This window comes from Pleurodeles waltl, chromosome 3_1 (assembly GCF_031143425.1).
Source record: "Pleurodeles waltl isolate 20211129_DDA chromosome 3_1, aPleWal1.hap1.20221129, whole genome shotgun sequence".
In the NCBI taxonomy this organism is placed as follows: Eukaryota; Metazoa; Chordata; class Amphibia; order Caudata; family Salamandridae; genus Pleurodeles; species Pleurodeles waltl.
Window position 1 is genome coordinate 1,630,532,014 of NC_090440.1, and position 27,692 is coordinate 1,630,559,705.

The 27,692-nt window shown below is 43.5% G+C and overlaps 1 protein-coding gene across 1 annotated transcript in view; it reads right to left on the bottom strand.

Moving 5' to 3' along the window:
• Positions 1–27,692, bottom strand: part of FASTKD1 (FAST kinase domains 1) — a 441,158-nt gene that overhangs the window by 165,752 nt on the left and 247,714 nt on the right. Inside the window, exon 9 of the mRNA XM_069225290.1 lies at positions 7,279–7,393. Coding sequence (XP_069081391.1) covers positions 7,279–7,393 — 115 coding nt within the window. The remainder of the gene's footprint in view (positions 1–7,278; positions 7,394–27,692) is intronic.

A 27,692-nucleotide genomic window follows, 5' to 3' on the forward strand; every position in this document is an offset into this window, starting at 1 on the left:
GTAGAAGGAGCACCGTCTGCCCAGGCTCCAAAGTGGAAAGAGTGGGTAGAAAGAGTACTCCTATTTTTTGAGGCCACCAAAGTAGAAGATGACCAGAAGCGTGCGTTACTGATCCACATAGGAGGTAAAGACATATACAAGATATCAAAAAACCTAGTGGAGAATGAACCCAAAACATATGCTACACTGATAGCGGCGCTTAACAGACATTTTGAACCTATGGTCAACACGGACTATGAAAGGTTCATATTTAGACAAGCGAGGCAACAAATGGAAGAGTCAATAGATGCTTTCCACCTAAGGCTAAGAGAATTAGCAAGCACATGCAGATTCACTGATGAGCCTGAAGAGGTCAGAGGACAGCTAATCCAAGGGTGTGCGTCCCTTAGGCTTAGGGAGCGGATTCTCGAGGAATCTGGAAAATCTTTACAGGATATTCTGGAGCTGGGCCGCACTCAGGAGCTGTAGAGAGCCAGAGCTTCGCACATGGAAGCAGCCCTACAGCGTCCCATTAAAGAAGAGGTGACCAATGCGGTCACGGCACCTAGTAGTCGACCCCGACAAATGGGGAATAAGGCACGAACAAGGCAGTGTGGATATTGTGGTGGGGTGCCGCACAGGGCATCAGAGTGCCCAGCTCGGGGAAAAGTGTGTTCCAACTGCGGAAAGTTGAATCACTTCGCAAAGGTTTGCAGATCGAAAAACACTCGAAGTGCATCTGTCAACGTTGCACTCGAAGAAACGCCTCCCGAGAAGTCGGAGCGGGGAAGTGATATGGATGATGACGAAGCCGTAATTCATGTTGTACACTCTCTATTTGCCGTCCGGTCTACCAGCCATTGTCAGTCACAGCTTCCAAAGTGCCAGATCCTCATGGGCCAGCATGAAATTGTCGCAGTGGTAAATTTACTGGCTGCCGAGGAACACTGCGGGATGTCACCAACTCCAGCACTGACCAAGGCGAATGTCTAGGTATATGCTTATGGGCAAAGCACCCCTTTAGCTCTGAGAGGCATGTTCCAGACAATTATCACCCATGGATCACAATCCACACCTGCTAAAGTCTATGTGACGGAGGGAGGAACTGGTATGCTGTTAGGCTGCAAGGCTGCAGAGCAATTAGCAATTGTGACATTTGCGTTTAGCATTCACGAAGAGTCCATGGCCGAGTTGGTCGCCCGATATGATGGGGTATTCAATGGCATTGGGTGTCTAAAAGGCCGAGAGATTAAACTACATATTGATCACACCGTGCAACCGGTAGCCCTCCGCCATCGACGAGTGGCGTTCCACCTTCGACCAAAAGTGGAAAGAGAGTTGGCTAATTTGGAGAAAGCGGGAATCATTGATAAGGTATCTGGGCCCACTCCTTGGGTATCTCGGATTGTCGTAGCGAGGAAACCCAAACAGCCTGGTGAGGTGCGGATATGTGTGGACATGCACCTCCCCAATGCTGCCATAAAAAGAGAAAGACATTTGACTCCTACAATTGATGACATATTGGGAGAACTCAGTGGCTCTAGGTGGTTTTCAAAACTGGACCTCCGATCTGGATACCACCAACTGGTGCTAGCCAAGTAATCCCGTTATATCACGACTTTCTCCACACATGTGGGGCTCCGAAGATATAAACGTTTGAGTTTTGGAATGTACATGCAGAGGTGCAGAGGTGTTCCAGAATGTAATTCAGAAGCTGTTGGTTGGTTTGCCTGGAATTATCAATGTCAGTGATGACATTTTTGTCCATGCTCCTACCATTGCGGAGCATCACTCCAGGTTACAGAAGGTACTCCAGCGAATTCAGGATTCTGGACTTACCCTGCACCGTCAAAAGTGTGAGTTTCTAAGGGACAGAATACAATTCTTTGGATATACGTTTTCCGCCAGTGGGGTAGCACCTGATCCAGCCAAGGTGGACGACATCAAGAAAGCTCTTCCTCCTACAAACATCACTGAGGTGAGGAGTTTCCTAGGGATGGTGAACTATTGTGGCAGATTTATGAAAGATTTGTCTAACCTTACGCAGCCTTTAAGAACTCTCACCAAAGCTTCTGAGCCATGGCGATGGGGGTTCTACCGAGCAGATTGCTTTTGATAATATCAAAGATGCTTTGTCCAGCGAAACTGTTTTGAGATATTTCGATCCTAAGAAAGACACCAAAATTGCCGTGGACGCTGGGCCAAAGGGCCTAGGTGTAGTGTTACTACAGGATCAGGGAGAAGGAATGTGGTCTCCCGTTGCGTATGCCAGCCGGTCACTCACTGAAACGGAACAACGTTACTCACAGATCGAAAAGGAAGCGATCGCTGTGCACTGGGGTTGTAAGCATTTTCAGATCTACGTGTACGGCCGCCCGTTTGTGGTAACCACTGACCATAAACCGTTGCTTCCTCTATTCAATGGGACTGCTTCCAAGCCACCTCCAAGAATTGAGAAGTGGATGTTGCAATTGCAGGACTATCCGTGCAATTTAGAGTATCGCCCAGGATCTGAGAATCCGGCAGACTATTTGTCGAGGCATCCTAGAGCTGCCTCTGCTATAGAGGTTGAGGAAGTGCAGGAAACCGAACAGTATGTCAGATATGTCACCGATCGGTCCCGGCCCATGCCAATGACCATGGACGAAATTGTGCAAGCGACCACGAGTGATGAATGCTTGCAGAAGATTCTGGTGGCCATGCAAAATAATCAATGGACCTTTGCTGAACACTGAGTCTCAACGGATCATTGGGAGTCTGTACAATGTTAGGGATGAACTCACCACTGATGCTAAAGGGTGCCTCCTGAGGGGAAGTCGGTTGGTTATTCCCTCCTCCCTCACCTCCAAAGCTGACGAGTTAGCCCATAATGGCCACCAAGGGATGGTCAAAACCAAGAGCCGTCTCCGGTCAAAAGTGTGGTTTCCTCTTATGGATGAGCAAGTTGAGAGCCTGGTGAGATCTTGCAGGTGGTGTCAGGAAACGGGTGAGTCGAGTAGGCCTGTTCCACTCGAAACTGAACCTTCCCCGAATGGTCCTTGGGTCTCCGCTAGTTTGGATTTTGGCAGTTTGCCTGACGGACGCCACACTATGGTCATCATTGATGATTTCTCGAAGTACCCAGAAGTAGAGATCATCACTGCCCTCACTGCTGAAGTGGTGATTTCAGGTATCGAGAAAACCATGGCCACTCATGGTCTAATAGCTGAGATAAAAACAGACAATGGACCACCTTTTCAAAGTAAGGAATTGGCTGAATATCTGAAGATTACAGGGACCCGTCATCGCCGAATCACCCCGCGTTGGCCCCAAGCTAATGGTGAGGTAGAAAGATTTATGCGGACTTTAAACAAGGTGATTAGAATTGCCCTAGCTGGGGGTCAGGCTGTGGAATACGCAATTTTCTCATTTCTACGGAACTATAGGCAGACTCCCCATTCCACCACGAATCGAGCGCCTAGTCACATGGCATTTGGGAGAGCGTCTGTGGATGCTATTCCTCATCATCCTTCTTGGAGTCCTCCTGCCTTGACTCCACATCTTGTTCAGGAGAAGAGGCGGATGTCTAATCAGCGAGTGAGCCGTACTTGACGAGCGGTTTTGTCCGATCTCAAAGTGGGCGACCTGGTATTGCTTAAGCAGTCCCTGCCTGGCAGTAAATTTCGTATGCCTTTTGGTTCCGTTCCGTGGAAGACTGTTAAAAGAAATGGGTCTGCCGTTGTTGCCCAGCGTGGAACTGACACAGTGACTCGTAATATTTCTTTGTTTAAGAAGTTTCACTCATCGGAAAGCAATGGCGATTAAGCGGTTGGGGACACTGACGATGTTGTGCCGTTGTCTCCAGGACCTGCTGTTGAGAGTTCATTGTGTGATTCCGGTGATGCGTGAAGTGGTGTTCCAGGTTTGACCCAGTTGGAGCAGCCGATGGATGGACCCGCCCCGGAGTCATTGTCCCAACGCTCTGGGTCTGCCAGATATGGTCTGCGTAGCAATCCTTGTCTACCAATCCGCCTACGTGATCACCTGTGTGACTGATTGCTAAATGTGTTATGTCTTGTTTTCAGTTCTTGTATTTTGTGGAGGAATGTAGTGTCGCTGGCCAGTGACGTAACCGGCCAGCCGACATTCTGTGAGATATGGGGGTGTTTGGGGTTATGCAATTTACTGTTTGTGGAATCCCCGGATGTTCCGAGGGATTCCACCTCTTTGCGTGTTGTGTGTGGTTTGCTCCGTGGCCTCCGGCCCGGAGCTATAAAAATAAAGAGAGGCGTGGTCTGTGAGGGAGCCGCTGCGCTACGAGCACAGGGACACCGTGCTGTCGGGCGTTGTCACAACAAAGGCCCAACCTGACCACGCCAGCCTTTGTGAATATACCGGAGTCGCGTGAGTTATTCCTTGCTCATAAGCACCTCTCACTCATCGTGTGTTGTAGCTATTATAAGAGCTACAACACAACACTCTAGAGGGAACACTATTTCAATACAATCATTTGTAATGCAATCATGTGTCGCTTTTTTAAAAGAGTTCTCGGTGTTGTAGATACCATGTTTTTTCACTTGTGTGGGTTTTTTTGTATGCAGACGTGGTCCGCCAGATGTAAATATAAAGAGTGTTGTGCCGCGCTGCAACAATTAAAGGAGCTGTAATGCCTCATGCACTCACACAGGGAGTGTGGCGCAAGAAATAGAGCTGGCGAGTTTGGAACCATGGTTCTGGGTTCAAGCCATGGCCTCGGCAAAACATCACCTAATCTCTCCTGCCTATAAAAAATTAATATGTCCTTGTCTAATGTAGCTGGTATTCACGTAAAGCATTGAAACTTAAAAAAAGTAATTACATTAAAAACAAGCGTGCAACCACGGGGACCACACACAGGCACACTTGACTCCAGGAGCAAATGTGACCAAGTTAGCCTAATTTACACCCTTGTTTGAAGCAAAGGAAAACGGAAGCTTAGCAGAACACAAGCATGAAAGGAATAAGAAAAAAAGTCCCCTAAAGAAGTTTTCAGCAGGACAAAGCGTAAATTATACAGTAGTTGATCCCTGCTCCCAAAAAGAAAAAGGCGGGACAAAGGGGCATTGACCACTACTAGCAAGGAAAGATTTTTAAATGACACAAAAAAGAGCATATAAATTCGCTTTAGCCCATAATAAATATAGCATACTAAAGTATACCAGAGGTTGTACGCTTACGCTCTACCTAAAAAGGTCCTTGGGGGCAACGCGAAACAGTTTGCGAGAGAGTGGAGAAAGAGAGGAAAGTAACACAAGAAGGGCAGGGTAAGAAGGACACAATGGAGGCAAGAAGGTGCACAGGGCAGGGGGGAGAAGCTTGGCAGTGAGAAGGAAATAAGCATGCACATAAGAAAAGGCAAAACAGGACAGAAGCAAACGAGGGAGACAAACACAGAGTACAGGGTACAGGAGTTTGGTTGATGAGAAGAGGACACGAGGGCAGAAGTTGAGGCACAGAGCAACCTGGAATGAGGGAGAAGTACACAAAGGCTAGAGAAACAAGGATGGTGTGGAGTTAGGGAGTCTGGTGGCAGGGAAAAGCACACAAGAAAAGGCGCACGAGGGCAAAAGCAATAAATATCTCATTGGTAATTGGTGGAGAACGACAGGCACATGAAGTAGAAAGCTAGAAAACGCTAACACTCTTGAAATGAAGAAGCCATTACTGTTCACTTACTACAACTTGTTCTAGTATTGTTCTGTGGATAAGATCTTAAATCAACTTTGTGGGGAGGTAAACTTCTAGGCTCCAAAAATCTTTCGCTGTAGACTTTATCTTGGCAGCAAAATTAATTTAAGTTGAGTGTTGTCCTCACAGGAGACGGATTCCTTAGTGCTAAGGTATCTTTAGAACCAGCCAGCTATTAGGCATCTTGCAACCTTATCGGAAAAATATAACTAAGGACAAACTTACTTGTGTGTTTAATTTTGGAACAAGATATGTGTACGTGTTATGTCATTTTATTTGTGCCGGTGTGTATTAGTTCTGGGCTAAAGGCTTGGGGCGGAGTGCAAAAGTCTTTGGGGAAGAAGCACCCCTTAAAGGGCCAATTCATTGGCATTTTGACAGTGATTCTTCTGGCTCTGATGAAACAACCTCCTCGGTCAGGTTAATTACAGCCGGTGGCCAGTGAGTGCCCAGATGACAGACCCTATGTATAGTTTATGCCTCTGCAACCCTCACCTTCAATTTCCATCTGCATCAGAGTCTGGGTTTCAAGAATTAACAGACTTCACATTTCAGTGGGCAGACATTGGAAAATATATACTTCCCCCTTCTTGTTAAACATTTTGCATGATTAGGAAACACTGGGAGTAATGTTGTTCTGTTCGGCTCAGGAAGAGTAATTAAGAAGCAGAAAATGGACACCTGACATTATATGAAATAAAAATGGAAACATCAGAAAAGAAACCAAAAAAAAAAAAAATCAAGCCTTGCCAATAAAGAGGGTTTTAAGAAAAAAATAAAACCAAAAAGAAACTACAAACTCTTTGAAAATCACAAACGTGAGAATACCTATACAAAAACTTCTGGAGGCTAATTTAGAATGATTCAGGGTCGTTTTTTGATAGTGGAAAGAACACAACTGGAAAAGTCTGGATAAGTTAATTTCAAGGTTTCCAATATAATGAAACTGCATTGTCCCCATTACGTATAATATTTTAATTTTTTTTTTAACTCTGTATTCCAAAAGCAATTGAACGTCTATCAGTGCTTTATAATATAGTTTTACAAACCAAAAGAGATGGACAACCATGGGAGTGCAGACACAGGCAGCCATCTTGAACTGATATGAAAGTACACTTACAAACTTGACAGCCGCCGGAAGTGCACACTTGTGATGCAGAGAACTGTAAGCTGCGGAAACAGCCCGGAAGCCCAACCTGAGGAGCCGGTAGGCCTTGCAAAGTTGAGAGCTAGTGAGTAATAAATAACTACATACATAAATAAATAGCAAGCAAAAATGTGTAATGGATGCCCCCCAAACTCCTGTCACTGAACAAGACTATTTATTTTCTGGATGACACTGTTTCAGCAGAACGCCATCACTTATGGAGAAGGAAGCCAATGGCTCATGTCAGCTGACCCACTGCTCCCATTATGTATGCTGTGGTGGACGCAAGCAAAACATGAATTACGGCTGGTACGGATAAATGGGTGAAGAAGCTTGACTGAAAGCCTCTAAGGACAAATATATACATTTTTATTTAGTAAAATCAAAAGTCAGACCTAAAAATGCACCTTGAGACTAACTGTTAGACTCTATTGCATCATACTTACTCAGGTAAGGAGTGAACTTCTGAATGCACACCTCGAAGAATTCATCACCTTGAGGAGGATCATAATTTAGGACACAGTAACTGAGAAGAATGGCATACATTGAAGAATGATGGATCTGGACACAAAAATGAAATAAATGACATTCTATTAGCACACATACTTAGTAATATCTAAATATTCTGAAGCACTTTTAACAGTTTTTCACTAAGCAACAAGGAAATGTCATTTTTTGAGATTTTAATAACTGTGCATGATTATCAATAAAATGTACGATTTCTATAGTAAATTCTGTAAATGGCATTTCCTCTAGGAGCTGCCTGTGTTTTTATGCCAACTAGGGAACTCGGGCACAGGGAGAAAACATGACACACCAGGGAATTTAGTTAAGTGGAGAAGACACTCGCAGATCCTGGTTTCACAGTAAACCACATACATCCTCATTATGAGGTCTATAATTGTCGATAGGACCGTAACCGGTCTACCAGCCATATCAGGCATTATGGGGTCCACAAAATTAGAGGGGACCTGTCAGGTTTCTTCAGGAGATTTTAGCTGCTGTGAAAGCAGTCCAAATCCCTGGGGAAATATCAGGGAAGTATAATGAGAAATTATTCATGTAATTGGACGTGGGGTTACTGATTTCCCCCAGTAAATCTTTAGAGCTCAGGGGGCTGTGGGTGTTCAATTCTTAATCCTTGTTAAATACCCACCAGAGTTAAAGCCCCCCCCCCCCCAATTCTAATAAGTCCAGGGGTAGAGAATTAACAACCAATGCACTGGGGCACTCATTACAATACATCTATCACAACTACTGTACCGTAAGGCGGCTTACTGCTTCAACTCTTTTTTACTTGAACAGCCAAAACAGGTAAAGGGGTTGAAATTTACATAACATGCTGAGTCAACTACTGTTAAAATCACGTTTTGCAGTCGTCTCCCACAATTACATTTTATAACACTGACTAGATTAAAAGCAAGAGAATGCACCTGCCTTGAACAGAGCCATTCCTGTAAACTAGTAGATTCAGACATTTGCCTAGTATACCTTGCAAAGGGGTAGCATTAAGTAACAATGCTATGTTAGGTTATCTTGTAAGTCATTAACCCAGTAAACTCTCTTTGCATCTAATTACGTCTTACTTCCAATGTCTTTCTGAGTCTCATCATATTTTCCAGTGTCTTGCAATGCCATCCTGTATTTTCCAGTCTTCTTGTCCCATCGTTCTATATCTTCCCATTTGTCAGTGTTTTTCTGTCTCCCCCAATATAACAATATTTTCTATGCGATTACTTCCAATGACCATGCCTTTTGTGTCCTTCAGTGTTCCACGGTCTTTCTTTAACTCCCAATGTCTCCTCTTGTCTTCACATGATTTCGCATGTTGTCTCATGTCTTGAAGCCCTTATCACCCAATGTTTTCTGTGCTTCTCAGTATCTTCACATGCTCATCTCACTACATCCATGTCATACTGTATCTCAACGTCTCGCTGCACTTTCATATGTAAAGTTTATGAAAGACACTTACAGGCTGCTCTTCTGGAACACCTTCCTCTGTCTTTTTAATAGAAAGACTGAGCTTTATGCTGGGAATTGTTTTAGTCTTGTGTATTTTGCTTCTACCCTTGATATTGATTTTCTTAACTTCGTGCTAAAGTGACTTCTCTCAGTCGAAAGGCCTCACGTAAGCACTCCCAGGGAATACTACACTGACTATTTAGCCATACTCCTGCTTCAATAAACATTTAAGACATGTGAGGTACTGGACTACTATATTCTCAAACATTCTTGACCCTTATTTTATTTTCTAGTATCACCTTTGTCGATTGTTCTGGAAAGCTTTTCATCGTGCCCTAGGAACCACCAATCTGCTGGGAGAGGAGTTTGGCCTGCAGCTTGAAGCTTAGAAACCAAGGTGTTTGAAAGCCTAGGTGACAAAGGAAAATTATCACAGGGAACTTAGGCGAGATTATTATCCACCTTCTTTATAAGCATCCAGTCTGGCAAACCACTCTGAGAAATGGGCCAATAACTAATCCCGACCATAGGTCCCCTAACTTCTAGATATCCCTGCTGATTATAAAAAGGTGATACCATTATAATTTCTTTAGCAACACTAACAAACCAAAGTTGAGAATACGGCAGCAGTGGCCAGTCCTTTAGGGCAGAAGGGCCATGTCCCCCCACATTTTGGCCAACATAAAGAAAAACTGTCAAGCAAAACAAATGTCAGCCTTACAAACACTTTATTTTCACGTCAGGCAGCCAGGAGCCAGGCGTGCTAAATGTGAAGGCACTAGAGCTGAACTTTGACAGGCTGAAGATGTCACAGCCCTGTAGGCGTGAGCACTTCAGTCTGGCAATGCATCTCAAGGCCCTTCTTCTCGTGACAAGGGGGAAGCATCACTGATAGCCAAGTACCTGGGTGCTTCAGTTTTTAAGCCCTGAAGTGTCCGGGACTGAGCGTCTATCAGTGCCGCCCCGTCACAGGTGGGGTGGGGTCAGTAGTCTCTCTGACCCAATCCCACTCTGTGATGAGGTAGGGGATGCTGCCTCCTTTCCTTATTAGCTGACCCAAGGTTAGCCAATGAGAGGAGACAGCAGTCCCAACCCTTCTGGGACCACTGAGGCTTCCGTCCCCTAGATGGTACACAATGTAAGTGTTATGTTTTTTAATGTTGGTGCATGCATGATGTATGTATGAATATATGTGTATTTGTGAGTGTGTGCTGTCAAATGGCGTGCACTTGTGAATGGCAGACACGTGTGCGTGCTTGTGAGTGTGCATGTAGATGGGTGAGTGTATGAGTGTGTGTGTGTGTGGCCCGAGTGCCCCTCCCTCCCACTGGAAAACAACCTATACAGATCCTCTCATTGAGAGGAATGAGTTATGTAAAACGGATAACAGTGTTACATTGTTTTAATGGTCAAAAGGCAGACATTGCACTGCGTCAGAAAACACATTTACCATCTAAAGAAACAGATAACCACAACTGGGTGGGGACGGTAATTGGTAGCAGCTAAATACATTAAGGGGACACTACCTACGTACCCAACACCAACCCTTCAAGTAATTGCGGCGTGTCTATACTAAGAAGAAAAACTACCATTTACGTCTGCCTGTATGTGGACAGACCGTGTGGAGAGATCATTATTTGTGAAAATTAAGATCGCAGGCCAATATTAGATGATAGGTTCAGTATACCTCCCCAATACCCAAAAATAAGATTTTCAGTGACCTTACATAGAGCCGTAACTGAATTTGGCAAAACTAGAACATTTGTTGGTGAGGACTGGAAGCTGGCACTGGATACTAGCCTCAACAAGACTGGTCCAACAGACTTGAGTAATGCAGTAGATAGGGTGCTGATACATTACATATTTGCAGATCATAATCTGGTACATGCCTGGAGGGCGGGACATCCTGTAGAAGGAGAATATACAACCATTCCCTCAATACAAAGCATCCCGTCCCGCACAGGCTGTTTTCTAATAGGAGGCTCCCCACTGCATATATATACGCTGCCAAGGTTCTCGTGGGCCGGATTTCTGATCATTCACTGGTTAAAATCGGGCTGCCACAATATAAAACCCCGGAAAAAGCATACATTAAAAACACATATTTTCTAATATAAAGAACTGAACACTCAGTGTGTCGCGTTTGCATAGACGGCAGTGAGAACGACGTAGAAAGGGCAGATAATGCAAAATTTGGTGATACCAAGGAAACATTCAGTAGCAGAATGTTGTAGACTGGAGTAGTCTATTAGGGTACTGTGCAATGATTATCAATGAAACCCCACAATAGCTCTTTGGAGAAAACTAGAGGCAGAAAAACTAGACAGTACGGCTTTCTTCACTACAAATGAAGAGAAATCTTTCATTTGATTAAAAAAGGTGCTATGAAAGAGGTGAGTAGACAGTAAGCATGCTGACATTCCAACTGAGCCAGAGGGAAACACACCTAGCTAGCCCGGTTCCAGAGGGACCATTTAGCACCCCTACTATTCCCGAATGATATATTTGACCATTTGCAACCTTTTATGAACATGTATATAACTTCCAGCACATGCATTAAGGGCAAGTAGAAAGGGGATTACCCACATCAATAAAAGAAGGCTGAACCCTCTTAAAAGGTAAAATACTATAAATGAGAAACGTAGCAATATCAGGGCTGCCATCTTGTAAATCACCTGGGGAAGATTGATTGCCTGGGTAGTTTTACAAGACTGTCTTTAAAGAGGCAGACACTATGTGGCACCATGACTATTTCAAATAAAACAATAGAAATCCTGTTACTAAAAAAGTCAAAGACCAAGTGCAGTGTGGAAGTAAAAGGCAAACCTCTCTCCTCAAAGTTGATATCAAGATATTAGCTAAGATATTGGCAACAAGGCTGCGTATTACAGATCAGCCACAAGTACGCTTTGTCTCTCTGTGTTCCTCCAAAAACCATCTCCGAGCACTGGAACACCTTCTGTGGGAGTCTAGGAACTTGGGAGAAGAACTACTTGTTATCTCGCTAGAGGCTGGGAAAGGCTTGACCGGGTAAAGTGGGAGTATCTCTTTAGAATACTAGATAGGTTTGCAATGTTCCAGAAATTAATCACAATTCTCAAATGTCTATACCACATTCTGATGGCTGGGCTAAATTGATGGGAATTCTTGTTGTATGCTATTCACATCAGAAGGGGAATAAGAAAGGGTTTCCCCTTATTGCTACTTATGTTCCTTTAGCATTAGAGAAACTATTTGTAGGCCATTACTTTGACCGCATCCATTAAAAGGCGTTTATATAATTTAAAATCTTATAATATGCAGATTATATCTTGATAACCGAGATTCTTCGCACTTCAGACATCTGCCTCATCGTTCACCAGTTCCTACTGTCAGAGATGAGACTGGTTTGATTGATCAGAGCTCCAAGGCGATATCATGGAGCTTTAAAGTATCTATCTATCTATCTATCTATCTATCTATCTATCTATCTATCTATCTATATACATTCCAATTGAAATCTTCACTCATGATGCTTTTTGAAAATCCAGCAGTGTCAGTTGTGCAGCCACTGAGCAAACCATCTTATACTACCTGAGGAAGGCGGAAGCTGAAACGTTGTAATAGAAATATATTTTTGTTCTTTGGTGAGATCATCTGTTTGCGTCACTTCTTTCTTGGATATCTATCTATATAAATAAATATATAAATATATATATATATATATATATATATATATATATATATATATATACACACACACACACACATATATATATATATATCTGTAAAAAAAATATTTAACAAAGGGGAAATGTAGTGTCTTGAGAGTTAGAGATGACTGGACCCTTTTGGTTCCCCCTGGACTCTGTAGAACTGTGACGCAAGTGTTTGGGTGTGGTAAGTATATTTCATGTTTAAAATGTTGATTTCACACTTACACGCAGAGGAATAAAGATGTGAAAGACCGAGCTCCATGTGTGGCGTATTCATTTATGATTACCCAGGCTGGGGAGGAAGCTACAGCATCTTCCTTACATTTCTGTGATGGAAACTTCCAGAATCAGCATGAATCCACAAAATTCCTACTACCCAGCATTAGCCCACCTGGGCCGAGAAAAACGCTGCTCCACCTTTGTGAATGGGCTTAATGCCCTCGACAGGAACAGGTCAAACCAAGGACAATTGGAGCCCTTGCATGGAGACTCCTATTGACCTCGGTTGGATCTTTTCCTGTCGGCAGCACTAGGCTCAACCACACAAGCGTAGCAGCGTTTTTATCAGCACAAGTGGGGCAATGCTGGGTGGTGGGAATATTGTGGATTCCTGTGGATTCTGAGTGTTTCCATCACAGAAATATAGGGAAAATGTGTGATTTCAGGCAAGGTTTGAGGTTTGCAAGGCATTGTGGGTAGGAAAATCTCAGTGGATTCACAAAAGGCACATGACCCTGGAATCCCCTAGTAGTTTACTTTTCAAAAATATCTGTGGTTGGTAGGTTTCCATAGTTGGCAGTGGAGCATGGCCCCAAATCCCGCAGCTACCCCTAGTTTAGCTCAATGTTTGGGTTTTGCAGGGCATTGTGCATAAGAAAATGGTGTGGGACGCATGCAAAGCACACCACACTGGACTCCCCCAGACGTTTAGTTTTTAGAACTGTCTGGGTCTGATAGGTTTTTCCAGGTGGCAGCCTACATAAGCCCAAAAGGAGCAGCTGTTCACCATTGCAAGTGGGAAGATACGGGGACTTAACCAAAGTCTTGTGGCCCATTTGTAAAAACAAAACCCGAAAGAATCAAAGGTCTTCTTGTTTGCAATTGTGATGGGATGCTTTAGTCCGCAGGGGAGTAAAAAGACTGTTGAAGTTTTAGGGGTGAGGGTGGGGCCTGATTTTAGGCTGGGAAAGGCCCATCCCATTAATTTATTAAAAATATATATTGCTGCCATACAGAGGGCTTTCTGCCCTTTTGGGAGGAGGAATGGGGGTGTGCAGAAAGACTATTGACCCATTTACTTGGGGTGAGGGTATAGCCCTGCTCATGCTGGGTAGACCCCCAGCCCTATGTTAAAAACAAAAAATCACTGGCTACTAGTAGGCTTTCTGCCCCCTGGGGTAGGGGGCAGACCAAGGGTAATTATCCCAATCGCCCAAAAAAAGAAAAAGAAGTAATCCATGGTGTCTAGAGGGCTTTTTGCCCCCTCCGCCCTCCCCCATCCTCCTTGGTGCAGAGATAGGGGTAAATTTATACCATCCACCCCCGGGTGGGGCAGAAAGATGAAATGTTTTCCTGTGGTTGGTGGAGCACCAGCCCTTGCCTAAATGGTTGCTTCCCCACGTCCCTAGGGCCTAGTGGGTGGATCCCTGCTTGGGTATGGCCCTGTTGCAGAAATCACCAAGCAGGGATCCACTGAGGAATGGTACTATTGGGGCTTCTCCCTATTCCAATGACACCTCTCTTGTCTAAATTGTTGCTCGGGGCTGAGAAACCCCACTGAGCACCAGTGCAGTGAAACTGAAATGAGCTGATGAACTCACTTCACTTTCGTTTTCTATGTTATTATGTCAGCACACCATGCATGCTGATTGTCATCTCAATGGGAAAAACAGCCTTAGGTTCTGGGGAATCTCTTCCACAGCTCCCGAGGCTGATTTGGCAAATGGAAATCCCTCTGGTGCCCACACCAGAGGGATTTCCTGTCTTCGGTGCTAGGACAGCACAGTGCAGTCCTGAGCACACAAGGATTTCCCCGCACGCAAGTAGTTAAACAGCTTACCTTGGATAGCTTGAAATCAAGGTTGATAATTAACATGGTGTAAGCACACACTGAGTCAGGTGGACTAAGGTTGTCTCACATGGATCTTTATCATTTAGCACAGCACCTCTCCCAGTTAATATAACTTAACCCAGCGATTAAAGACCGCACACTATGGATTGACAGTGAGCGTTATCTTAGGTTCAGAGAAGGGGGTGGCTGATCTTTATAAATACAAACCACTCAGTAAGCAGATCCATGACCCAACAATTTCATCTATACAATTTAACCGAAAGGTTGCTCACAAGTTAATGGAGGTGGCCCAGTGGCTGAATAGGATAGCACCAATGTGAAATAATGCAGGACTCCCTATCGGGGACTCACCACTGATGTGGACATCCTGGCAATTGGCAGGTACTGAATCCATACAACACTTTATCCCAAACACTAATATGAAACCCTTTCAGTCGCTGAGAGATAAATTTGGCCTTAGAAATAATCAGCAGTTGAGAAACATGAAACTTGCACATGCACTTCGCAGCCACCTAGGGTATGGGACATTCATTGCACTGAACGCACCTCTCAGAACGTATTTGGAGAAACAGTGTAAACTAGGGGGTGCTGTATCAGGCTTGTAAGAGTTATTGATAGACTGTATTTATTCAGCCCTGATACAGGAAACAATTCCGAACCTTTGGCATACGTTTGAATGTGCCTACACCCAAAAGGGATGGACTACACACCATTATCTTCACATGACAGTTTGCTTAAGTATGCTAAAGTTTTCATATTTAAACACTACACAATTGGTTCTACTCCATCAAGGCTATATAAAAGTAATTGTTGTCACATAATAATTGGTTGTGATTCCGCAACTTAGTGAAAAAGGATGAATGCATGTCGTTTGACTCTAACTATAAATGATCCTTTTCGACTAGGACCTTTCGGTACGACAGGAGTTGTGAGAGAAAAGCATGAGACAATATTTACTGACATGTATATGTATGTTTCATTTGAAAATGATAATAAAAAACATATACTGCCAAAAAAAACGCCCAGTCCTTAAAGGCTCCTGATGACTTCCACTACCCATGATGTCTTGTACTGACAGGTGCCTCAGTCAGTTTTTTATAAGTGAAATATGATTCATTTTTGGGAGTTTTTAACCAGATATTCAAAATAAGGGGCTTGGAAAGAAGGATGGTCATTTATGATTTCAATAAGATTCTAATGAGGCAGAAGCAGGAAAATAAGTGAGTAACCGTTTTGTCTGCAGTGTAGAACTTTCCTTGGCAGTTCAAAGTTAAAATAGAGTAGCAAGTCGAAAAGTGTCACAACTTTGTGGCTCCTACGGTGTAAACTGTAACTAATAAAAATAACCAACTGAACTTTGAATAGTTTGTGCCAAAAAGGTTACTCAAAAAGTCAGCTTTTGCATTAGAGTCACTACAATGTCTTGAGAAAGTTTGGATGGATTTCCAATAGGAGCCTTACATATGCCTAAAAGGAGGACATTTCTCAGGCAGGCTGTAGTGTCTGCTTTTGTCTATTGGAATGGGCTCTATGTCTTCCTGTCATGGGTTTACTGGTCAATTACACAGGCCTATGCAGACTACAGCCAATGAGAGATGTCTGTTTTGAAGTGGTCTTGCCCTGACTAACTTGGCTGCAGTTGATACAGAGTTGGCTAGCTTAACATAAGGTCCTCGTTTTACTTAACGTCTAACGTCAAAAGTGTGTACTCAACTCTCTATTGAAGAAAAAGTGTTGCTGAAGAAAAATGGAAGAGCAATGGCCTGGTTAATAAGGAATTCAGATACTACTTTCAGGAAAAAAGAAGGCTCAGCTATCATCCTATCTTATTTGCAGGAAGCACAGCTTAAGGTTCAATGGCTCAAAGAGCTTGGAGTTCACTAATCATACAAGCTGAAGTGAAAGTGGCTAGAAAGGAAGCCTTCTAATAGCAATGCTGCAGAGAAACAGTGAGACTGTTCAAAGAGTGTACCTATTAAATATGATCACACCAAACTGCACTCCTAAGGAGGAGAGGGCATCCTTATGGGACGAAATACTTTCTTCAGACCTTCTACAAAGTTTTTAATGACTGAAACTTTGAAGGATGTTAGATTTGGACCTGTATTAGCAACAACTCTCAATAATTCCACGGGTATGAAAAGAATTAGAGGAAAGCATAAAGTAACATCCTAGACCAGTCAAAAGAGCTTTGCCAAACAAACCTGGTTGTAGATATTGTTTTGAGATATTGTGAAGAGAACTATTTTAAAATACCACCATCTGCAAACATTTGATGAAGATTATCATTGTCTATAAGGCATTATTTTTTTGAGCTCAGGAAATCTGTTGGTTGTTTTAAGATTCCTGACAAGTGAATTGATTTTACTGCTACCACCCTGGCTAAAATCCACATCACAATCTTTTGCAAGTTGAGCAACAGAGATTATGATCTTGTGCCCTCTTTTGTTTGTTCAGGTAGTATATGGCTTTTTGGTATCTGTCTGAATAAGAATCTTTATTGTAATCCGACAGTAGCAAAGCTTGGACAGCTAGGTTGACTACTGTTTCTTCTTCTAAGCGGTTGACATGGTGAGAATTCCCCTCCGACTAACAAACCTTGCATAGAAAAAGCCCTGAAATTAATGCTCCATCCTGAAGGTCAAGAATCTGCCACAATCATTTAAATTGGAGGTTACACCTGCTACAGGACAATTTGGAGCAAGAAGGCCCTTTTAAAGCACCACAAAAGAGATGGTTTTACAGATGCAGAGTTTGTCAGCCTATCTTTTCCCCTGAAACCAGTGATCTTCCAGATACTGCTGGAGAGGTATGATATGTAGTTCCACATTTAGGACAATGGAAATGTAGGAAGCCATGGACCAGAAAGAGATATGTCAGGCTGACAGATCTGAGGTATTCAGGAGAATATATGTCTTCCAGATTCATGACTTATGAAGGAAACAACTTTCTTTGTACTGTCTCCAATGCTGCTGCCAGACAAGATAGAACTAGGACGGTGGACATTACAAACTAGATTTTTATCTGTAGACCTAGACTGAGCAATAGAGCCCTTGCTGTTTGAAATGCAGGTTCTGCCTTTTATGAGCCTTTATCAGCCAGTCATCTAGGTGAGGAGGGATGACTATTACTTGAAGTCAAAGGTGGGTTGCTACTAGTGAAATGCATTTCAACACAATTCCAGGAGGATTTCATACCAAACCGGAGCACTACATATGTGTAGTGATATTCCTACTACAACCTTAGGTAGTTTCTGAGTTTCATTTTTCTAATAAAGCTAAGTGGAAGTAGGAGCCTTGTAGATCTACACTGGGCATCAAATCACTCTGCCTGAGCAGAAAGAAAATCTGATGAAGAGCAGCATACATTTTTTCCCCCTTCGATCCACTTGTTGGCCAAACAGATTCAATTTTGCTCAAAAGTCCTGCTTTGGACCTTTTTCTTTAGAAAATGTCTTTCCCCTGTGTAGGAAAAGGACTTCTTCATTTGCACGCGTCCGTAGCAGTAACAAGGTCTTTCTTCTCAGACTGACCAGCTGAAGCCACATTGTATGCTTTGGTGAAATAGGTAGTGGAGTTGCCTTGAAACGTAGAGTGTAGCCATGTTTCACACTAGTCACAACAACCCTTACTTTAGAGGTCTCTTCCCACCCTTCCAAATGTCAAGATACTGTTCAGCCCAACCCCCTCCTACTAGAATACCCAATGGGTGGAAGGTATTAAGCTACTGACAGCTTTTAGAGGGAGGACCCTCCGAGGTGCTGTCAGGTTTAGTCTGAGTGATTTTATCTTTAGAACCTCTTTGCTGATAGGACCCGGGTGCTGGTGGTGTTGAGGTTGTAGCTGATAGGACTAGAGAGAAAAATGGATAATCTAAAGGGCAGTAATGACAGACTCAGTGCTTGCACTGAGATTTGAAGAATTTTTTTGTCTCCGTGATCCACAGTCATAAGAGTCTCTGCCTCATTTGTCACCCTAACCATATCCTCCTATGTACGCTGATCAAATGAAGAGAAACCCGAGAATGGGAGGTTGAGAATTTTCAGTTGTGTATCAGGCTTCAGAATACTGAGGTGCAAAAAGGATGCACGTTGAAAGGTGATACAAGGATAGTGCCCTGATGCTGCTAACTCTGACTAACTTATGGCCGCTTTAATAACCTGTTTGGATACCAGTGAACCTTGATGTACCAGCTCTTCAAAGTCCTGAGTACAATGTCTTGAAAGGTCTTTGGCAAACGGCTTGGGACTATCCCAGATTTCCTAGCTATATCCTCCTAGGAGGGAAGTTTCACTGCCTGACTTAAGTACTGTAGCTGCTGTTCAAACATCTTATGAGCAATATCCATTTTTTTGTTCTCCCTATCAGGGTGTGTGAAAGTTTCTAGGGTAGAGACCTGGTTTCTCCCAACAGCTGGCACTATGACAGAATCCAGCCTGGGGCTTTTATCAGGAAGTCCAGATCTTGTTGAGGTGGTTTATATTGCTTCAGCAGATACAGAGTTCTTGCTTTACCAGTGGGAGCTGTAAGGAATTTCTCCTCTGCCAAATCGAGGAACCCAGTACCAGTGGGAGCAGGGGTATTGGTGATGCCCTGGGCTGAAGGAGTTTCATAATTGCAAACACTGAAGTTTGAGGGGCCTCCATGGGAATATTCAATTTTAAGGCTCCTCTCACCAGCACATTGTGAAAAATAGCCTGACAGACTCTTGATGGCAAGCATGCAGGAAATGTAAAAGTGGAAGAAAACCCTGAATCCCTGTCACATGAATGCGACCAAGCAAGTGACAATGAAGGAGATCTGGGTCACCTGCTTCTTGTAAGTGAAAAGTTGGAACCCCTCGAAGAAAATTAAAAAGTGTAAGAGGAAGAACATGACTACCAAGAGATTTTTAAGTTGACAGAGGCAGTTTCTCTAATGTTGATATATATATTGGGCATGAAACAGGTTTTGGAGAAGGGCGATTAAGTGGCTGCAGCAATGTCTGCAGTGGAACCTCTTCAGGGATGATAACACAAGGAGGCACAAAAAGCATGAAGAATTGCCTCTGCAGGTTTCTTTGAGAGTCTCATGCTCAGGAGTTAAGGCAGTAATTGGAAAGGAGGCACGTCAGTGGCAGCACTCTTAATGAATGTTGTAAAGGTGTGGAATTGACAGACTAGATCAACAGGAAAGGAGAAGCAATTGAGCATCTGGAATGCTTCTTTTTCAAGGAAGACGATGTGGTGTGCTCTAATGTTGAAGACTTGTTGGAGCACTGGTCAAGCCGGTTTTTGACAGTGAGCATGTTGGGTCTTAGGCTTTCGGTGGGGACTAAGAATGTCGTCCATGAGAATGACAATAGTGTCTATTGTTTTTCCACCCTTTTCTGTTCTTTTCTACTAGTATCTCTCAGCTGTAGTTTCCTTTAATTTTGCAGACTGTTGCAATTGACACAGATTATTCCATGGAGTACTGATCAGCTTGTTTTTTCTTTATCTTCAGACCCAAATTCTCCAATTTGCACACAGTACTAGCCGCTCTCCCGCTTGAAGAGTTCACTTTTTTTTTTTTGCGAAATTCACAATCCTTGGCAAAGTGAGAGGAAAGTAGATATGCTACACAATTGGTGTGGCTCTGAAGCAGTCTTCCTTCTCCTAGAGGAGGGGCACTTAAAAATAGAGAAGGCATTCTGACAGGAAACAAAAGCTGAAAAAAGGGGGAAAATGCTTTTCTTGGCTTGTCAAATCAGAAATATGTGAAGTAAAAGCAAAAAAGAATTTGGAGCGTATTTACCCAGAAAAATCAGATGCGGTAACCCCCAGTGTGTCCCAGGATCTGACACGCATGAGACAGAAACTGCGAGGCAACTGCCGGTACAAGATGTAATGGCAACTGCAAGCCCCTGGAGCATTAAAGGGGCAGGGTGTTTTTTTTGTTTTAAAGTGTTCTAATGCAAGCCTATCAGGCTGCACTTTTCATCATTATTCAAATGTTAGCAGCAGCTGAGGTTATGGATGCTGCAATGTAGTTTTGGAAAAGGTTTCTGGCACAGCTAGCAGTCTAAAATTCAGAATATCTTGCTAGGTATAGGCCTTTGAATGTTGCTCCACAATATTTGAACATGTTGGACTATGCACCTACTGTGTGGATATCTGAACAAATATATATAGCAATGAAGTGTTCAGGGATCATTACACTCAACAGGGTAACTATTGTAAAACTTATAGCAATGGAAGTCCTACAATGAAGAAAATTGTTAGAACAGTCATTGCTAGAAACAATAGGGGTCCAGTTGAAGGTAAGGTGGCATATCGTGTTTCCTGGTGCTGCTCTAGAAAACCTTACTTGCGAACGCCCCATAAGCTGAATTGTTTTAAGAATTCTCGTTCGCCTTGGAGGTAGGTGGTGATGTGTTTTGCATGGCTTCGTGCCAAAGTTATAAGAGCTGGAGTGGCCGGTACTAAGCGTACAGAAATTTTCTGGAGATGTTAATTTTGCAATTTTGAAGCCCTGTAGTAGGGGTGTTCTGCTAATTAGGTGATAAGAAGTTAAAAATATATCTTAAGCAGAACAGTACCTGAAGTTATCCCTGGTGTATGTACTTATACTAGAGGGTGTCACATTTTTCCCCCACAGACTAGTCTGGAAAACAGTGCCAAACATTCCATCTTTATCAATAGTTCAATGATCTAGTGAGGGATGGGAGTGATCATTCACTGCAGCAGTTCCCAACCTGTGGTCCCCGGACCCCCCTAGGGGTCCCTGACATATTCCCATGGGGTCTGCAGACCTGAGTTGGCAGGAAGGCACTTCTCCAACTGGGGCCTCTCTCTGCATGTTTTAAGATTTATTACTTCCTTTGTGCAACAGTTTTAAACACACTGGAAAGTTCTTTGTACATCCAGCAGCTTTCGGATAACTCTGGTGATTAATGTACCTGCTGAAGAGAGATGGTAGATTTGTCTAGTGGCAATTTTAAATCATCTAAGGATAGCGCAAATAATCAATATGGCATCTGCAAACCATGTGTATCATGCAAAGAACAGTACTTTATGTGCATAGCACAGTGGGTTACTGCTTTAGTCACAGAGATCCATTTATTACTGTGCAGTTCATAAGTAACAATCATAATCTAGCACATTGATCTATGAACTACCATGAAAGTGCTGCACGCAAACTGCATGGCACAAATTAGACAGTTATGTTTTTTTCCCAGTCTTTCATCATCCGTATGCTGCTAAAAAGGTTTGCAGGCTTAGAAATACATTCTTATTATTAATGTCAATGTAGCCACTGTGTTATGTTCCGAATCATGAGATTGTGCTTTTCCAGACCAAGCACTTTTAGAAAATGCCTACCAATATGGATGACATGTGAATCCTATACCTTGTAGTCCCCTGTAGAGTGCCCCAACACCTAGCACTGGCATGAGAAGTGCTATAAAACAAATGAATTACCTGTGAAAGAGGCTATGGAGGGATGAGAGGCCCTTATTGTTTTACTTCCTTTCCCCACCACATAATTATGTGAAAAAGCTTTCTCAGATCTTATGTGCCTAAAACATAAAAGCAGAAATCACTTGGAAAATGTAGAATCTAACCCAATGAGTCAGCGTTCCTAAATAAAACCAAACATTGAAAAGTTAGTCGCCGAGATGCAGTGCCAACCTTTCCATGAAAAAGTTTTTGATTTTTGCATATTTTTTCAATATAAAATAGGTATATATTTATTATTTGAATATTTGTTTAGTGTGTACTTGTTTTTATTTTTTTTGTGAATTACTGTTTTAATGTTGTAAATTTAAAATCGTACACATTTCTTGGGGGTCCCTGGCTTCCAGAAGTGATTCAGTGGGGGTACTCAGGAGTCAAAAGAGTGGGAACCACAGATTTACTGGTACCAGTGCTGTTTGAAGTTGGCTCTGGTATACAGTTTCAACTTACCTTTTTATTGACCTAATTCATATTAAAGAAACAGGAAAAAGACAAACACATGAGGTGTGATCACAAGACAAACACATTGACAGTGTGGCTAAGGGTTCTGTTCCTTCTCTATGCTTCCACAAATTAGTGCATTAGGTTTACAAAATGAACTTGGTCTAAAATTCTATTACAGTAGCCTCTACAGATGGAGAATAGAATGTTGGTATTGCTTGGTTTGATCTTGAGTGCAGCTAAATTTGCAGATATCTTAAGTAGCTTCCTCGAGTTACCTCTGTAAATAATAGTGTTTCTCTTTCAAATAGTACTTTTCTGTTGCATAAATATATTAAGACTTGTGAATAAATGGTGAAATATAGTGCTGGGGCTTCTCTAGAGGAGGTTATTTGCAGTCACAAATTACAGGCTTTCTTGGTGTTAGCAGGCTCAGGCTCTTTGTATTCCAGTATGTGTCAGTCCAGGAAATTCTGCAGCAAATCTTGAGAAGCCATCTTTAAAGAATGTAAGCTTTATAAGAAGCATTTCAATGTATTACTAAATTGTAGACCTGAACTAAACGTTCACAGTCACCTGTGCCATAGAACCTTAATCAAGGACATACAATCAATTTGGATCAGCCAGATCCCTAGACTGGATAAAGCGCCGAACTGGTTAATAAAAATGCACCCAAATTGTGCGCTGAGATTTTTCAGCCTCTCTATAGTTCTATAGCAAAAGGAAGAGCCCCCATTTAAGAGTGGGCGCTATGGAAAGGCACTATGCAAAAAAGATCTTTAGTATGGTGTGGGGGGACATTCATAGGAGTTAAATTCATCCCCTATCAGCAAAGAGGATTTAGAACCCACATTAGAATGGGGCGTCAAATCATGTGGTTCCCTAGCACAAAACTATATCCTAGATGACCACATTTATAGTTGCTTTGCTTTTTGGTTGGCTAGGGTATGCACCTAAGTCAGGCAGAACCCACCCAGTCTAGTAATGGAAAGGGAGTTACACGTCCAAGATAACCCATGCTGACCCCTCTTGGGAGCTTGGCACGAGCAGTAAGGCCTATCCCACAGGTAATGTGTAAAGCACTTGCACAACACACACAACACACGTGATGCACTATCCCCACCACAAAGGAAACACAACACCAAGTTATATAAAAATAAACTATATTTTACACAGCATCATTAGACCAAACACAACATGTCAGTAATATCTTTCTACCCAAGCAGTTGTCAGAACACTACGCAGTACTAATACTCTGCAGAAATCAGCAGCAGTCACATATAACACACAGGTTATTTATTATTCTGCAACATAAGCAGTGGTCAGGACAACATTGCTAGAAAAATGCACTTGTCATAAAATCATAAATGCCCATGCCAGGAACCTTAGAAAACATATGGCAAGTCACAAAAACATATCAGCCTAGCATGCCCACAAAAGGAACACTAGCAACACATATGGCAAGTCATAGGAAGCATAACATCATAAATGCACAGACCATGATAGAATCAAAAATGCCCCAATGAACATGTGTCACCAAAAGTACCTGGTTTGTATATGAAAGGCACCTCCCATGCCACGAGGAAAGATCAGGGCCCCCCGGCGCTCCTCTGCGCTAAATGGGGCTCCTCTGCACCCACCCTACAATGAAAAGAGAATGAGGGCCTGATGTGTGTGGGGGGAGTGTGTGTGTGTGTGTGTGTGTGTGTGTTTACAACACAGGGAGGTCAGCACCCTCCAGCCGAACGGGGAGACCTCTCATGGTCCCCTCCCGTGGTGGGAGTGCAACCGGCAGCCGCCCGCGTCCTTGCCACTTGGGGCTTCTTCCTCAGTGGCGATGTGGTCGCACTCGATCCAAGAGCACCAGAAGTGGATGCCTGCTTGTGCCCCAGGAGCACCTTTTGATGGCCTCCTGTATCCCGGGTGCCCCACCAGGAACGCTTCTGCTCCCGCCTTCATCTTTCCCATGCCCAGGGGGCACGTTACAGAGCACATTTGCAATGCGCTCACTTGGAACGCCAGGTCGCGGCGATAATCTTTTGCAGCGACGAAGCTCTCTAAAGGCGCCCTACCAAATAGAGAAAATCGCTCTCCGGGCGCTGGAGCCACTAAACAAGGCGTTTTAGGATAAATAAGTAAAGCGCTCCCCAGGTGCTATGACACAAAAATGAAAAGCGCTCTCCATGTGCTATGACACAAAAGTGAAAAGCGCTCCTCATGTGCTTCAGCAATGGAGTTCCAGAGGTTGCAAAGGACAGGAGCCACAGGCACCCAGCCTCTGGGGACACAAAGGCATTGAGCACTGGCCAGTAGGGCCCAGAAGCTGGCCAGAACAAAGGGGTTGCAGACAGTGGCAGTTCCTCCAAGTGACCAAGCAGGTCACTGGTCAGCACAGCAGCAGCAGTCCAAGGCGGTTCCTGGTGAGTCCCTCCAGCATTCTGTGTCCAGGTATAAGCATGTTTAACGTCCAGAGTGTCTCCAAAGTGTACCAAATTGTGGGGGGAAAATACCCTGTACTTATACTCAGTTTTGCAATGGTTTAACAAAGGAGGGGAGAGGAGGTTCCAACCAGTTACAACTGGTTCTGGGAGTGTGCCTCTCTCCTCCAGCACAGGCTCCAAACATCAGTTTGGGGGTAAACGAGCCCTTTGTGTGGGGATAGGGTACAGCCTTTACAGATGCATGAGTGCCCGCCTCCCCCTTCTCTCAGCCCAGGAAGACCATTCAAAATGCAGATGCACCACTGTGACACCTCCACCCTCCCTGTGTACAGGCGGTCTGAAAAGTATGCACAATGCCCAATTGTAACTCAGCCCAGACGCGGATTGGCGTCAAGCTGCAAAACACCAGAGTTATAAGCACAGAGAAATGCTCACTTTCTAGAAGTGTCATTTCTGTAATGATAAAAAATCCACCTACACAAGTAAGCAGCATTTCTTACTACCATTACAACCATACTAAACATGCCTAAGCTACCCCTCATAAATCAGACAATACCCCTTAGACATAAGGCAGGGCATTTCCAATGCAATCCTATGAGAAGGCAGCACTCACAGCAGTGAGAAACAAAATAGGCTGTTTGTCACTACCAGGGCAGGCCACACAACCGGGCACATGTCCTGCCTTCTACATACATAGCACCCTGCCTGAAGGGCTAGCTAGGGCCTACCTTGTAGTAAAAGGGGAGTTCTGGGCCTGGCAAGTAAATGTTCATGCCATGTCCCTGTGGCAGTACCCTGCGCTAGCAGCCCTCAGACACATTTGAAAGGCTATTTCTGTGGGTAGCGCAAGCAGAGCTGCAGGCCCACAAGTAGCATTTACTTACAGGCCCTGGGTATAGGGCTACCACTGTACAAAGACTTACAGATGAATTAAATGTGCCAATTAGGTATAGGCCAATCATACCAACTTTAGAAGGGAGAGCACCTGCACTTTAGCACTGATCAGCAGTGATAAAGTGCTCAGAGTCCTCGAGCCAACAGAGAGAGGTCAGAAAAAAATACGAGGAAGGAGGCAAAAAGTCTGGGGATGAACCCGCAAAAAGGGCCAGGTCCAATAGAGAATCAATGGGGTAAACTTGAGAAGCTTAGTATCACTAACTTATTACCAGGTTTGATTATGGAACCTGGAATTAAGTTCATCTGTGCATCAGGTGATGTTATCACGTTCTTGAAAAGGACAGCAGCAGTGCATATTGGCACCCCAGCTTCATATCTATCTAACTCCGTGGTTCTTAACCTTTTGACTTCTATGGACCCCCACTTTATCATTATTGGAACCCAGGGACACCCACTGATCTATTTTTGGAAACCAGGAACCCTCCACTGAGTCATCACTGGAAGTCGTGGACAAAACAATACACAAAAATACAGAAACAAGCATTCATCAAACACATACACAAATGATAACACATTTACTTTGCAAACAAATATAACAAGCATTTACAATGCAACGGGTCTCGCGTTTGCTCATGTTAGAGCTGATCGCGTTGTAAACTCCTAACCCGACTTTTCACCTATCAGGCAAAAGTGCATTTATGTACATAACCCGAAAAAGTGAAATTAACTATGTAAAGCGCTCGACTTCTGCCAAGCGAGATCGCGCTCGTAAATTAGAGAAAAAGAAGTCCACGAGCCCGATGGAAAACAGCGAGCCTCACATGTTTTCTGTACTTGGTCGCTGCGCTCGAGGACGTATGCGTGCCTTCGACTAATGAAAGCAAGCAGATTTTATTAGGCAGGCCCACGAACCAATAAAAAACACTGACGTGAAGTTGACAGGGCTCCGAGCCCTTTTCTAAATACAAAAGCGCCTTGCTGCGATACGCATGCGCGAGCGCATGCAACACAGGCTCGACCCTAAAAATATGTATGTGTGTGTATATATATATATATATATATATATATATATATATATATTTTTTTTTTTTAATAGGAAGGTTGAACTTTTCTAAATTCAATTGAAGCCACACATAGTCCATACTACATTCTATTTGATGCACCTGCACTATTCCCACAAATCAATTTGAGGATACTAATTTAATTTTTAGCCTCCAATTTTAAATTCCTTGACATTTACAGTACGTTTTAAAATTTTCAATTGTATATTTAGCCACTTTATGTATATATACTTTATTAATCTGGTAATATTTAATTTTCTAAGCAGTATCATCCTAATCATCTTTATGATGGCTTGTGAATAAACCCCCTGCTGAGGGCCTACTGCATTTAAATCTGTCTGAAAGCACTTTATAGGACTAGCCTGCTGATTTTGGAAATAAATCCCAGATATTAATAGCCTGGAGAGTTTATGCTTCAAAAAAGCTCATTCCCTTCAGCACTCCTAGGTTTAATAAATATTTGTTAGTTTTTGTTTGTTCAGTTAATAATATTAAAGTGGGGGCGTGGCCAAGCAACATGGCCGGCGGGACGCGCTCCTAGTGAGCTCGGCTTCCCGGCTGAATCCTTTGGTCATCCTGAGGAGCCTGAGGCGAACGGTGCCCCACCCCTGCTGTGGGACGGCGCACTGAGTGGTACGTAGCAGAACAGCCCCCTTTTGGAGGTCGCAGAGGTGGGTGCCAAGGCCATGTCTGCGGGCCTCTCCTGGGCCACATGCGAGGTGGCTGCCGGGCCCCGAGGGCTTCTATGGTGGCGGTGTGCAGGTGGTGTGGGCCACGCTGCCAATCTGGTCTGCCCAGGCTGGTGGTGGGCCTGCTGC